The sequence below is a fragment of the Carlito syrichta genome, unplaced genomic scaffold (genome assembly GCF_000164805.1).
Source record: "Carlito syrichta isolate Samal-C Ts95f unplaced genomic scaffold, Tarsius_syrichta-2.0.1 Scaffold302431, whole genome shotgun sequence".
NCBI lineage: Eukaryota > Metazoa > Chordata > Mammalia > Primates > Tarsiidae > Carlito > Carlito syrichta.
Genome location: NW_007246527.1, coordinates 113,393 through 129,302, shown reverse-complemented (window position 1 = coordinate 129,302; position 15,910 = coordinate 113,393). Strand labels below are relative to the sequence as shown.

The window sequence follows — 15,910 nt, the reverse complement described above, 5'->3', positions numbered from 1 at the left end:
ACTACCAATAAAAACTGCCTCCTTGGGGACTCCACATAGTTCTTGGCTCTTCTGACTGAAATAGCATCAATAAAAGTCTAACCTCAGGGAAAGACACAAGTGTGTGGTCATGTCTGACACTGTGCTGCTCACCACATCCAGCCTCTACCAATTAAATGTCAACAGTACTACCCACCAAGCTGTGACAACCAAAAATACCTCCAGATATTGCCAAATGTTCCCTGAGGAGAACAATATCACTCTCAGTTGATAATTACTGGTTTAGATTAATGTTCAGCCTTTATATTAGTGTGACTCTGTAAATGCAATTCACAACTAAGGCACGTGGTAAACTGATTATTTTTCAATCTCTGCACAATCCTTTGTTCTCCCCATAACCATAATTAGTAACTGTCATCATTGCCTTTGCTCCATTTGCTCTATATTTATCACTAATTCAGCCTTTTACTAGTTTCCTAAACTATTTTTTCTCAAGATGCTAATTCTGTCAAAAGAAATAAAACATTGCAGTAGCAAACAAAAGAAAAGGCAGTTTAATCTGGGGTCTTAGAAATTGCAATTCAGGAGACATAAATCTAGCAAGTAGCTACATCATATTTCATCTAACCAAGGGTAGGCAGGGGCTTGTTAGGATTATTGTAAATGTATATATCTGGACGTTTTTAACACAATCCATGATTGATAACAGTTGGTTATCAGTCTAGGATGTCTCTAGTAGATGGTCAATCTAGTTGGACATAGCTGTCTCTCCAGGAGGTTGGTGATTAGGCCCAGTATAAACTGTTCAAATCAAATGCAGTTGGTTTTATGCTTTATCCCAACTCAGCAGATCAAATTCCATCTGGATGTATAAGTGACTGGGGTGCAACTCCTCATGTCCTCCTTTTAGATACTCTGACATAACCATCTCCATTTTGAGTTTTTTCACAATTCAGATGTATCAATTTCACCAACCTGAAAACTGTCTTTGAGTCTTCTGATCTGTTCCAATATGAACCAGAGGTCCTATACACCTGGGACAGCTGTCAGACTATGCTGTCCTTTCACTAGCATACTATGTTTACCTATGCCTTTATCCTATATTATTAGAGATCATGTTCCTTGTATCTTTGTCTTTCTCTTCAATTTTCTTGTTTTCATGAAGTACATCCTCATATACCTTCTGGAGGAAGGATGCAGAGGAGGTAAATATTGAGATATCGTACATTTGAAAATGTCTTTATCCTCTCACTTGATAATTTGGGTAAAGAATTCTAGTTTGGAAATCATCTTCTTTCAGAATTCTGAAAGTGCTCTCTCAACTCAGCTTCCGATTTAGATGTTGTGAAGACTGACCTCATACACCAATCCTCATATGATTCCTTACTATTCTATACTGCCTACTTCTGAATCCTCCTCCTCAAACTTTCTGAGAAACAACTTTATCTTGCAAGCCATTTGATGTCTTTTTGTTTCTGCTCTCACGTTTCTAATTTCCTAAAGCTCGTTTTAGTTCTTTAAAGCAGGGGTTCCCGACCTCTAGGTCACAGACCAACACCTGGTTGGTCATGGTCTTTTAGGAACCAGGCTGTACAGCAGAAGATGAGCGGTGGTCAAGGCATTAGATTCTCATAGGAGCATGAATCCTACTATGAACTACACATCAATGCAAGGAATCTAGGTTGCATGCTCCTTATGAGAATCTAATGTCTAATGATCTGCCCTCCCACCCCCATGGAAAAATTATCTTCCATGAAGCCAGTTCCTGATGCCAAAAAGGTTGGGGACCGCTGCTTTAAAGTATGTTTTTACAGAGTATCTAGTTCATATTTCATGGTTGTAAAAATCTACGTCTCTCAGAAGATCAACATACTTTTTGCTTTTTTAAGTTTTCTTCTATCTGTCTAGTCTGATTACTCCTAGTAGCTTTTTTCTGTTCATCTTAAGCTATACCTTTCATGTTAAGAAGCCTATTTCAGATGTCCGTGTTTATGTGTGACAGACCACAAAGCTCTACGACAAGGTTGTCAAACCATGAAGCACTGTTGGGAGCCAGCCTTGGAGGCCCGCCTGATGACAAAGTCCAGGTGCGCTGAGGACCCCCGGCGGCAAAGCGAGTCCGGGCAGCTGAGGCCCTTCTGTCTTCCGTCTTTGCTGTTGATACAGCTAAAGAAATTCTGTGCAGTCGTGAAAAAAGAAGATGGCATGTTTATGCGAAGAATCACAGCTAACCTGGAAATATCATGGTTTATTTTTCCATTTTCTCACTATGCCACTTGGCCTTTTCTAACATATGCAAGGGTTAAACTCTGAAGCACATCAAAAATGCTTTCTTTCACTTGGTTATAAGTTACTAGATATTGCTTAAGTAATAAATGATATAAGTGTATCCACTCCTTATTTGATTTAGGATTATGCAGTTTAGTATTTAGACATAAGGATTTTTACAAGCACAAGTTTATAGTAGTTCATTATGAATTCATTATAAGTTCTAACACTTATCTAGGAGTTATGTAGGTGATTTATAACACTGCTTTCACTAACTTAGGATAAGGATTAATATTAAGGTTTCTACTTAATTCTATAGTTAAAACTCTAAGTTAACATTTATAGAGTAGGTTTTCACTGAACTCAGAATATAATAATCAGACACTTTTATGACAGATCAGCTAAAACAGAAAGCAACCTTGAGGGGCCTGGGAAACATTACTAAAAGCCTCTTTTGAGTTCTCTTTAGAAATAAGCACTGCAAGATAAGAGAAAAGTAACGAGGACATCTGGACAAGGGAGGCGATCACAGGACTCGGAAGAACATAAGAGCCTAAGATGAGAATATTCCTGACACATAAAGAAATATACACTTAAAGAAACTTTCTTGAAACATTTGTAATTTGGGACATTGGACTGAGAGTGTCATTGTTGGCTTTATGAATAAGATGTTGTCTAAATGCCTGTGAGAATCTTGGTTTGTTTGCTACTAAAGCCTATGGGAATCTTGGTTTGTTTGCTACTAAGACCACTAGCTGGTAACTTTTAAAAGATATGAATGTGAAAGAGTTTTCTTTGTCTTACTCCTTCAAAAATGGTATATAGCTCTGTGCTAACTAGCATTAAATTGTCATCTGTTCAAGAAGCAGGTGTCCAATATATGATCATCGTTCGCCTATCCGTCTCTCCTTCAACACTTCCCACGACCCTTGCGGGGCGGGCCCCCGCAAGTGGCGCCCAACGTGGGGCTTGAAGGTAATCTTTTCTCTTTCTTTTCGGGACAGATAGGACCTCACCTGGGGCGTCGCGGGCCCCCCTGCAGAGATAAGCAGGGAAAGGATAGGTGGGAAGTGCTAGAGCCGTGATATGATCATGGGCCAGAAACAGTCTAAACACAGGAGACTGTTTATAAATGTCTTACTCGATACGTTATCTAAAAAGGGAATTAAGGTGTCTTCTACTCGATTGGCTCGTTTTTTGCGATTTGTCCAGGCACAATGTCCCTGGTTCCCACAAGAAGGCACCGTTGATTTGGCTATTTGGACCAAAGTTGGGGAAAAAACTTAAACTCTGTTATACTTTGCACGGACCTAATAAGGTCCCTGTAAATGCTTTTGCATTGTGGAATATAATTAAAAATGTCTTAAATCCACAACAAAAAGTTTAATTTGTATACTGACTCTTGTTATATAAAAGGACTGTTTCCTCATATTGAAACAGCCACCATTCCTGTTAATAAGATAACTATTCTTGATTTACTTGTTCAATTACAGCATTTAATAATTGTTAGAAACCACCCATTTTTTATAGGTCATATTAAATCTCATTCAGGACTCCCTGAACTTCTAAGTCAAGGTAATCAATTAGCAAATGCCTTGACAAAATTAGCCATGTGTCTCTCCCTTGAAGATTCTTTAGTAATTAAGCTCAGCAATCCCATAAAATTCACCACCAAAACGCTGCAGCTTTAAGGTACCAGTTTCACATTCCAAGGGAGACAGCCTATTAACCCTCTCCCCTCTGAGATTTTGCTTTTCACAATTGGGTATTCCAAAACAATTATAACTGATAATGCTCCTGCTTATACATACAAGACTTTTCAATGTTTTTGTGTCCAATTTGGCGTTTCTTATTCCACAGGAATTCCTTATAACTCTCAGGGTCAAGCTATAGTTAAAAGAGCCCATCAAACGCTAAGAATCAAATAGTTAAATTGCAGGAAAGGGAGTTTAAGTATAGCCCTCCCCATCATATTGTAAATTCTGGGTTTTTTTAAAAAAATGTAAACAAATGAAGAAGGTTTTCAACTCCTTTGTCCTCTCCTGTTCCTCCTACAACTCTGATTCCTGCTTTCCCTCTAACTCAAAAGTCTGACTCAGCTGGTTTAACTACTCCTGTTTTTTGTAATCTGCTCTGTCAGTTTTTCTTCCTTCTTGCTCTCCACCTTTACCTGGGAAGGAAGGGCTGGCGTCTATGGCCGTGGCGCCCAACCCTGACCTTCAGTCTTTCTCTTGTACCTTCGGAGAAGGGGTGGGTGCCAAAGGCCACGGCACCTAACCCCAGCCTCTAGACTTCTCACCCCCTTTTTCCCCACTGCTTAATAACCTCCTGGTGGCAGCTCTACTAACTGCAACAAGTCACCACCCCCATGTGTACTTGGAAAGCCCATTCAGGTTTCCACATGGCTTAACAGGTCTCTTCTCAAGGGGGTGGCTGGAACATAAGGAAGTTTAAATTTTTATTTGTTGTTTTCTTATGTTAAATTTCTCTCAAGTTATATCTAAACTGGGATTATATCAACCTTCTTTCCAGACAAAAGTCTAGAAATCATATAAATTAATCCTGTTAACTAACCACAGGCTACTAAGACAAAAAAAAAAGGTTTTTCAAAAACCAGATAAAAACTCAACAATGTTTCTAAGTCGCCTCTCTGAGACATTGCAGCAGTTTACTAATATCAATTTAAATTTTCTGGAAGGACAAGTTCTTTTGGCTATGTATTTTGTCTCCCAGTCAGCACCGGACATTAGGTACAAACTCCTAAAAAGAAAGAAGGGCCCACAAACCCTTCAACTAACGCTATTGGACAAGGCCTTTATAGTCTTTAACAATAAGAAGAAAAGAATGCAGGACCACAAACATAAACGGAAAGCATTTCAGCTTTTGTTTACCGCTTTAGCAAGAGCTACATGCTCAGCTCTTCTTGAATTTCCCGGTCCAATCCTTCCTTCACCTCTTTTGGTTGTGGGGGTGCAGGACATTATATCCAGGCCCCTCACTGTGCTGTTGCTTCCATGTGTTCTGGGATATAAAATGTTTCAATACTCCTTCCTTGTTGTGCCATGTTCAGCTCCATTATTGGAAAGCACCATTTAAAGTGACTAGGCTGAGCCACTTCATTGGGGAAGGCACAATGTTAGTTTCTTTGGGTCTCTACTCTAGGACTAGTCAGATTGCCTAGAAAACAATCTTCCAGGCCGGGCACAGTGGTTCACGCCTGTAATCTCAGCACTTCAGGAGGCTGAGGCAGGAAGACTGCAACCTCCAGGTCACGGACCCATGTGCCAGTACGTCACAGACCCTCTCCAGTAGGGGTTGAGACCAGTCTAGAAGACATAGTGAAATCTTGTCTCTACCAAAAAAATTTTAAAATTAGCTGGGTATGGTGGCACATGCCTCTAGTCCCAGTTTACTTGGGAGACTGAGGCAGAAGGATTAATCCCAAGAGATGAAGGTGAGCCTGGGTGACAGAGTGAAACACAAACAAACAAACAAATATAGTTTTCAATCTCCTACCTGGAGAGTAAAGGCCAGGCTGCCATATTCTGGGAACTAAGTAGGAGAAGAGGGCTGTAGGTCTTCAGCATATGGGACATATAAACTCACTTCTCCCATTTTTCAATATTCCTTGAGTAGACTGACATTAAACACAGTAGTTTCTTATTCAGGTCTTTCAGGTCAGCCAAGTTACTGTGACATTATGAAATACATATATTTGGTCTTTGTCTCCATTTCCTGGAATATCCCTGGCATCTCCAAAGTGTTGTGTTGTATGCTATTAAGTTGACTGGTGGCTGGGGCTCCAGGATGGCCTCAGGATGGGGGATGGTTGCCATGAGAACTAGCCAGGTGACTAGAGGGTTGGAATTTTCAGTCTCACCCTCCAACCAACTGGGAGGAGAGGGGCTAAAGACCAAGTCAGTCAACAATGGTCAATGATGTAATTGTAAAGAAGCCTCCAAAGAAACCCAAGAGCAGTTTGGGGGATGGGGAGTGGGGAGTGAGGGAAGAGGGACCTTCAGGACAGCTGAACAGGTAAGAAGCTCCTGGAGGATGGTGCACCGATCTGTAGAGGGCATGGAAACTCCACATCCTTTCCCACACAACCTGGCCATATATATCTCTTCATCTGAATTCTTTATAATATCCTTTGTAATAAGCCAGTAAATGCAAATGTGTCCTAAATTCCGTGAGCCACCCTGATTTATACCTAGTCAGAAGTCCTGGAGGTACAGACTTACAAGTGGCTAGCATCTAAAGTGGGGGAATGTCTCATGGGACTGAACTCTCAACTTGTGGGATCTGATGCCACCTCCAGGTAGTATCAGAATTAAATTGGAAGATACCCAGTTGGTGTTCACTGCAGAATTCATTGCTTGCTTGGCATGTGGGGAAAATACCCATCATGTCTGGTCACAGAAATGTTCTATATTGTGAGAGTATAGTAGGAGAAACAGGGTTCCCCCTCCCCGCATTTTCAGTCATATACCACTTTTCCTTCTGCTTTATAATTTCTAAATTTTGTTCCTCTTCTCTTTCTTCTAGGTTTATGCATTTAAATTTTTTTATTAAAAAACTCTACTAGTGGAGTAGTTGTTTATATTCAATCTGCCATTTTTAACTAGAAATTCCCATTTCAACAAATTCCTAGGACACTAGCCACAACCTACAATGTGTAAAATGCCTAGGCCAAGATGAAAGTCAATCTTACCCCATTCAAACCCAGAAACGCCCGAAGTGATGAAAGGTAAACTGGAGGACTACAAGAATTTAAAATAGGGCTAATGCCACACATAGTGGTGCATGCCTGTAGTCACAGCTATTTGGGAGGCTGAGGAGGAGTTCAAAGCTGCAGTGAAGTATGATAACCACTGAACTCCAGTCTGGGCAACAAAGCGAGATCCTGTCTCTTAAAAAAAACAAAGAAAGAGGGCTAAAAATAAGGAAAATGGCAAGGTCTGTATATCTCATAGCATATCATCTCTTCTTTTACAGTCAGGAGTTTCCCCTTCAAAAGACTGGGAAAAGGGGAACACCACCTGAGGGCTCTTCTATAACTTTAGCAGACAGGTTTGGGTGTTGGCACTCTGGAGCAAGGCATTCATACAATAATCTTTTTTTTGAGTCGCGGTCTCACTCTGTTGCCCAGGCTGGAGTGCAGTGGGATGCTCATGGTTCACTGCAGCCTCGATGTCCTAGGCTCAGGCGATCCTTCCACTTCAGCCTCCCCAGTAGCTGGGATTACAGACATACACCACCACATCTAATTTTTTTTATTTTTTTTGTAGAGATTCTCACTATGTTGACCAGGCTGGTCTCAAACTTCTGGGCTCAAGCAACTCTCCCACCTTGGCCTCCCCAAGTGCTGGGATTACAGACGTTGGGTCACTATGCCTGGCTTTAACTGAGGTAGAGTCTCACTATGTTGCACAGGCTGGCCACAAGCAGTCCTCCTGACTCAGCCTCCTGAGCAGCTGGGACTACAAGTGCATACTACTGTGGCCAGCTGTATACTGATTCTTGAAGGGCCCCCAAGTATAAGAGTCTATCTACTAACATAAAGAATAAGCCTATTAATAAATAAACTCCTCTCTTATCTCATCTTAAATATGAAAAGGCAACCAAAACCACACAACAACTAAAGAAAATCTGGAGTGAACCCCTCCCAAAAAAATTAAATAAACTAAAAAACTGATTCTGAAGAAAATATAATTCAGGAACCAAAAGAAAAGAGAACAGGGGTACGGGCTGAAAGGTGGAACTAATTACTGTCCTCAGATTTAAGAGACTTTCTTTTTCAGAGCACCTGGTTTGTTGTTTAAAATACATAATTACTGAATAAAAGACCTTAGTAATTAAAACTATCATTACTATAATAAATTACACAAATGTAATGGAAGATAGTGTAGACATCTCCTGAACTACCTGGGAGCCTTGGTGTGAAAAGAGAAAGCCATTTTAGGCAGTAAAAGACTCAAAGTTTACTTCCTAATGACCCTTTCAAAATAAAGTCCCTTAAAATGTTCATCAGCAAAACAAGAATGAAAACCAAGCAAGAATTTAAAAAATGAGTCAAAAAAAGAAAAAAATACAACCTGAAGAGTCATGAAAGTGAATTCCAGCATGCCAGTTGTTTGGCAAGTCTAGGGAGCTACCAGTTCAGATTGGACCAGGATGGTGGAGGTCTCTCCAAGAGGGAAGCCCAAAGTAAAAATGAATTCTGTAGAATAATAGTATGATTCAGGGTATGACCAACGATAAAATGAAGATTAGGGAGAAAAAAAAGGCATCTAGAAACGTTGGACGTTTTGGAGGGAGGGATAGAATCACATCTTCATGCCAAAAACCCAGTTAGAATAGAAAGCTAATATGCTAATATATAAATATAAATATATCAGCTAGAAGGATTCAGGGAAAAGTAACAAAAAAGCATTATGCTTCTTTCCTCCAAAGAAAGAAATAACTATAAAATAGCATCATTCTGACAAACTTGAGAATGTGAAGAAAGGCTAATCCATTCAGACATTCTCCAAGACACTTAGAAAGGGATCATGACCATGGTCCTATGAGAAAGAAACAAAACCCTAGTAACCATGAAAGAAAACAGAATCTGGGAACCCCAAACTCACTATGCCAAAGAGAAAGTTAAGCTTGGGAACTGAGTCACACGCAAAAAAAATAATAATTGCCTTCCTTTTGTTCCCAAACAGATAGCTGCAATGATAGAAGGCCACATATCTCCCCAGATAGCATCCCTCACAAATTGCTCACAAGGAAGTTCCTTGTGGGCTCCCAAATCTTTCAGAATATGGATCCCCTTGTGGACTAGCCTTGAAAGCAGAGTCCTGTTGGAACTCTCCCTGACAATGTAAAGAAACCTTAACAGTAGGGAAAAGGACAAGATTAGAAATCATCCTTCCTCCTGACTCAGTCTCCTGAGTAGCCAGGACTACAGGCATGCACCACTGTGCCCAGCTATATACTGATTTTTGAAGGGCCCTCAAGTATAAGAGCCTATCTACTAACGTAAATAAGTCTATTAATAAGTCCTTCACCCACTCCAGAAAAACACATAATTGACTTCTTCCTCTAATCTTTCTGTTTGTTTTATCGGAAGTGAAACACCAGATGAAATATCAGGCCAGACTCGGGGGCTCAGCCTGTAATCCCAGCACTTTGGGAGGCCGAGGCAAGTGAATTGCCTGAGTCTGGGGGTTCATGACCAGTCCGGGCAATTTGGTGAGACTTCATCTCTACAATAAATAAAAGAGAATTAGCTGGATGTGGTGGTATACACCTGTAGTTCCAGTTACTTGGAAGGCTGAGGCAGAGAGATTGCCAGAGCCCAACAGGTTGAGGTTGCAGTGGCTGTTAGTGTGCCAATGCACTCCAGTCTGGGCAACGGAGTGAGACTCCAACTCAAAAAAAAAAAATTAGCTGGGCAGGGTAGCACATGCCTGTAGTCCCCAGTACTAGGGATGCTGAGGTGGAAGAAACGCCTGACCCCAGGAGGTTGAGGATGCTGTGAGGATGTGTAATTGTGGTGATCGTGCCACTGCACTCCAGCCTGGGCGACCATGAGACTCAACTCAAAAATAAAATAAGAAGTACTGTCTATAAGTTTATAAAAAGTATATTAAAGTCACAAAGCTAAACAATAGAAATGTAAAATAATGATATAAATACATTTGAAGTAGGATGAGGGCAATAATGAGTGTGGTAAAAACTAAACCCTAACCTAATATCTATCAAGGTAAACTATGCCCTTAATATCAAAAGTTAGTAAATCAAGAAATTAGTACAAGTGTATTTTAAAATAATGAAGTATCCACCAGAAGAACTCAAAAGTAAAAGTCAATACCTCTGGAAAGAAGAACAGAAATAGGAAGGGGTAAGTAGAATAAGTGGCTGTTGCTTTTCATTTATAAATCCGCCTGTATTCTCATTTTTTGAAAACATACACATGATTACATCTTTTCAATAGTTAAAAGTTGATTCACTTAAGTTTACAAGAAAAGGTAAATTAAACATTAAAGCTTTCATTCTGTGAATGTTTTTGATTTGTTTTAAAGACAAGAAGTGTGTGCATATATTTGTGTGCATATACTAGTATGCAGCATGTATATAGCAGTAGGTCAAATAAAATGCTTTTCACAATGATTTATTATGGGAAAAACTACACACAAAATGTTATTTTTCAGTGTTCCTACATATAGTATATTAGCACAAAGATTACAATTAACATAAAAATGTAACAGCAGAATTCAACACTAAAATGGCTAGCTGAAGATGAGCACAAACTATTTAATTAACAGATGCCGTCACCCCAATAGCAGCAATATTAGCTGCCAAAAAATACCTCTCTACTTTTAACACTAGTCCAATTCGTAAAGAAACTTTAAAAAAATCCCAAGCATTTCTTTGAAACAACTTACCAAACCATAGTTTTCAGTTTTTACTTTAATAACATGCTTCTCAATTCTTTAAAATAAGTTAGTTTAAAGAGTATTGGGAAACTCTATATTTGATTTTTAATGTCAAAAATTATGGTACATAAGGGCTAATATCACCATAAAATGCTAATTTACTTTTTTCACGCATACTTTTTAAAAAATTTTACTTTATAAAGACGAGTTCTCACTATGTTGCCCAAGCTGGTCCCAAACTCCTTGGCTCAAGGGATCCTCCTGTCTCAGCCTCCCAAAGTGCTAGGTTTACAGGCGTGAGCCACCGGGTCCAGTCCATATACGTTTTTAATTATAAAGCAATTTTTGTCCACTAGAACATTTTAAGACAATAATCTTCCCTTCTTCACCTCTATTTTCATTCCATTCAGAAATTAACCAGTGTTATCTGTGTGGTATGTATTCCTTCAGTACACAAATACATACACCTACATACATATTTTTAAATGTTTTAACAAAAGGAGTCAAATGACTAAATACTTACACTCAGTATACTGTATACATCTTTTCAACACACAAAATATTTTCCCTCAGCTTACTATTTTATAATTGCCTTAGGAATTTCTAATCGCTGCATAGCAGTCCAGTCAATGAAATGTTACATGTTAAAATCTCTGAAAAACAATATCCCATGTCTAAAGTTATAAGCAGTCTACGGATTGCAAAACCACATCTTTAAATTTAAGTCAACTGCTCTAATTTTCCACATCAAAATCAACTTCAAGTTTTACATTTATTCAAACCTTATTAATATATGGCAATAACAAAGGCAAGATTAGCAGAAATATGTATCTATCAAGAAACAAAATTTTGTAAAGCCTCTAAGTGCACTAATAATAAGCAATAGAATCGATGAAAAAAATGAAGTGAGTAAAAACAAGTATCTAGGCAGAATTCAAAAATCAAGAGGTATACAAGAGAGCAAAAAGTCCAGAAAAAAAAATAACTTGTTTCCATTTAAGCTTTATTTTTATAAAAATTAAACAGTCCAGCCGGGTTCGGTGGCTCAGCCTGTAATCCTTTGGGAGGCTGAGGTGAGTGGATTGCCTGAGCCCACGGGTTCGAGACCCGCCTGGGCAACTTGGTGAAATCTCATCTCTACAATAAATACAAAAATTAGCCAGGCGTGGTAGCATGTGCCTATAGTTCCAGCTACTTGGAAGGCTTAGGTGGAAGGATCACCGGAGCCTAGCAGGTCAAAGCTGCAGTGACCAGGATCGTGCCACTGCACTCCAGTCTGGGCAACACAGTGAGACTCCAAATAAATAAATAAATATAAATAAATAAATAAACAAACAAACAAACAGTCCAACTGTAAAAAAAAAAAAAAAAAAAGAGAGAGATTATAAATATGAACATGAACTTCAAAATAGTATTACTGCCTGTAATCTCAGCACTTTGGGAAGGCGGGCAGGAGGACGGCTTCAGTCCAGGGGTTCCAGACCAGCCTGGGCAACATAGCAAAGCCTCAAAATTAGCCAGGCATGGTGATACATACCTGTAGTCCCAGCTACTTGAGAGGCTGAGGGGGAAGGATAGCCTGAGCCCAGGAGGTCAAGGCTACAACGAGCAGTGAGCAAAAAATAATCAAATAAATAAAAAATAAAAATAAGTAAATACAGTATATTACATCCTTATTTATAAAGCCAAACACAGTAAATGCAAAAATAATAATACAGGAAAAAAGTTATTCTATGCCAAAAGATTTGTATTATATTTTAACACTCACTGGGAAACCAAGTATCTTTATTTAACACTAACAGATGTTTAACATATTATTTATAAAATGCAACAATTGTTACAACATAATTACTTTGTGAATAAACAGTTTCCCCACAAAATCATAATAGCTAATAGCACTTCTATAAATGATGTAATCCTAGATAATATACAAATTAACCCCAATACTAATAGGAAGACTAGTTCAGATGCCTGTAAAAAGTTTCAAGATTACTGCATTTTTTCCTAACTCAACTATTAACCCTATTTTCCCATATAATTATTGCTCATTTTTCCAAATACTCATTTGTAATTTTTTCCTACTACAAAATGCACACCCTTTAAGAAGTCTTGAAAACATAAAGAAGAAAATAAAGATCACAGTAATCCATCCCACTTTTAATTCATGTTCTTCTAGTCATTTATCCACATAGGCATACATGTATCCAATTCTCATTTTCTTCTTCTCTTTTTCACCAAATTTGGAACCATAAGTGCCTTTTACTTCTAAGTCGTTCATCTCTGTCACATTTCAAAAATTATAATTCTACCAACACCAAAGTACAATGACATTATTAGTAAGAAAATTAGTCTATTTACTTCTCTACATGTAATTCTCTTCTGAGGTTTAAAAGGTTAAGACTTATTATATCCTCTCGGTATAGGAGAAAAAGCACATGCAATTTTTTTTTTAAAGGCCTCTATTTCAAACCTTGATTTTGTAAATTACACAAACATGACCTTGCATAAATTAGTCTCTGGATCTGTCTGCTCAAAAGAAAATGGAAATACAGTCAATGGAAACAACACCTACCAAATAGGGCTGTTTCAAGGATTACATGATATATGTGAAGGGAGCACCCAGTGCCTGACACAGTATAAACTTCACAAATATTAATTCCTTCCCATTAAAGACAATAGTGTGAGTGCAACAGTCACTAAAAGTTTTTTAAGTTTTGTTTTGTTTTTTGAGTTGGAGTCTCACTCTGTCGCCCAGACTGGAGTGCAGCCTCGACTTGCTGGGCTCCAGCGATCCTTCCACCTCAGCCTTCCAAGTAGCTGGAACTACAGGCGCGCGCTACCACGCCCGGCTAATTTTTTCTTTTTTTTTTTTGACTTATTGTAGCGATGAGGTCTCACCAAGTTGCCCAGGCTGGTCTCGAACCCGCGGTCTCAGACAATCCACTCACCTCAGCCTCCCAAAGCGCGAGATTACAGGCTGAGCCACCGAGCCCGGCTAAAAGTATGACTTTTAAACATCAATACGGTAGCTATGATAAAAAGGGGTTTTACTCATTTGCAACCTAAATTACTTCACAACCCACATACGCTGGAACACGAAGGCTATCTATCACTGCACCAAAAATTTTAGCTCCAGAAAAGAAATATCTTAAGCGCATTTCACACGTGTTTGGCTATCTGAAATCACAGTTGCCAAGAGAGTAGAATGCAGAAAACTTCACTTATGAAGAGTTAAAACTTTGTTGTTGAGAATTTCCTTTAAAGTAGGATAATTTAGGATTAAGAGAAAAACAACCCTAGGCCAAGCGCGGTGGCTCGCGCCTGTAATCCCAGTACTCCGGGAGGCCGAGGTGGGAGGATCGCTTGAGCTCGGGAGTTCGAGACGGGTCAAGTAAGCAAGATGGCGAAACCTCGTCTCTACCAAAAAAAAAAAAAAAATCAAAAAATTAGCCAGGCGTAGTGGCGCGCGCCTATAGTCCCAGCTACTCGGGAGGCTGAGGCGAGAGGATCGTCTGAGTCCAGGAGTTTGAGGCTGCGGTGAAGCCGTGCTTGTGCCACTGCACTACAGCCTGGACCACAGTGAGACCCCGAATCCACACCAAAAAAAAATGAAAGAAAGAAGGAAAAGCAGTTCAGCTCTAGAAGTTTGCCCCCTCTCCCTCCCTAGAGACGAAGCCACGAGTTAAATCTCAATAAGCACTGACGGAGAATGCCAATGAGCGCAGAAAAATGCGCAGGGGGCGGGGTAAGTTAGAAAACTCAGGGCACCTGGAACCTGCACACTTCATTAACCACGGGACTTCCCGCTGCAGAATCGGGCTTGAGTCAGAGGGAGGAGGTCCATGGCGTGTAAAAGTCGCCAAGGCAGAAAAAAACAATAAGAGAGGGAGGAGTGGCGGAAAACAACGCTCGAGACCCGGGCTCCTGCGAAGCGACTCCGCCCGCGGGAAAGCAAAATAGCTGGGGAGCTACAGGAATGAGGAAATTCCGGGTGCCCTGCAGGGAAGGATGGAGGTCCGTGAGAAACTGCGAGGCAGCGGCGGCAAGCCGGGCGGCGGCGTGGGAGAGTAGGGGCGGCGGCAGGAGGACAGGGCTGTGGGCGGGGAGAGGGAGACCGGGAGGCCTGGGGGGGGGGGGGTGTCGGCGACGAGGGGGGCGGGCGGCGCGGTACCTGCAGAGATCGTCCAGGACGCTGCCGGGAATCTCCACCCGTTTGGTCTCCATGATGAGGACCCACAGCAGGAGCAGTGCATCCCGGCTCCGCGCGGCCGGGGACTGAGGGTACGGCACTGAGACTCCGGCTCGCCGAAGAGCGAGCAGCGGAGGAGGGCGGCAGCGGCGGCGGCGGCTCCAAAGAATGCGGGCAGGGGAAGGGGCGGGACCTGCTCACTTCCGTCCCGCTCCCTCGGTCCGGGTCCCCGAGACTGGGCCAAGGAGCGGGGCGGGGCCCCGAGAGCCACGCCCCTGATCTGCTTGAAAGGCCCAATGAGAAGCTGAAGGATTGGGAGCCTGCGCGCCCTAAGCCAATGAGGCGTTTGTTTATTGGCCCGCAGTCTCCAATCCGTCTTCAGGCTGCTCGGTGGCTGCTCAGATAACCAACTTCCCGCCGCCTCTGACGGATCACTGGTGTGGCTACGCGCGTGCGCACCGTGTCTCCTTTGCGCTTCCCGGAAATGTCGAGGACTGGGGTCTTTCCTGTAGACCGTGAGACCAACATCCGGGGCTTTGGCGTGGTCTGACCGATCTCGCGGTGCTTTAGTAGGCCCTCCTACCTGTGCAAAGCGGATCCTGAGGCCTCGTTAAGTACGAGCGTATATTCATGATTCCTGTCACCAGATATCCACTTATTGCAGTCCACCACCTTCCAGGCCAAAAGCTCTGCCTCCTTTCCCAACAAACCCCTGAAGAGGTTTATCCATTTTCGAGGCGCCTCACCTCTGCCCTTCCTCAGACACCTCCTTCCCAATATGAAGCCACGGACGTTATGCCGCTATCTGGCTCCTAGTGAAATATTTCAGAAAACATTGATTAAGCCTGAACTCTGCATTCCTCCCCCTTACACATGCCGACTCCAACCTGCTTGTTCTCATTCATTGCTCATCTTGCTTAATGGAGTCCAATCCATTTGGGATTCTTGGAGAAACTGGATCTAGCTGTTCTTCCTCTTACATCAGACCCACAGTACACACACACACACACACACACACACACACACACACACACACACACACACACAC

The 15,910-nt window shown here is 41.3% G+C and overlaps 1 protein-coding gene across 3 annotated transcripts in view; it reads right to left on the bottom strand.

The window, feature by feature from the left end:
* The window catches only part of DCP2 (decapping mRNA 2), a 48,679-nt gene extending 33,546 nt beyond the window's left edge, over positions 1 to 15,133 (bottom strand). For 2 of the 3 annotated variants that reach the window (XM_021711651.1, XM_021711652.1), the window contains exon 1: positions 14,845 to 15,133. In XM_021711651.1, the coding sequence (XP_021567326.1) occupies positions 14,845 to 14,897 (53 nt within the window). In that variant the 5' untranslated portion in view covers positions 14,898 to 15,133. The remainder of the gene's footprint in view (positions 1 to 14,844) is intronic. The other variant, XM_008056658.2, reaches the window with a different exon arrangement.
* Positions 15,134 to 15,910: the final 777 nt, after the last annotated feature.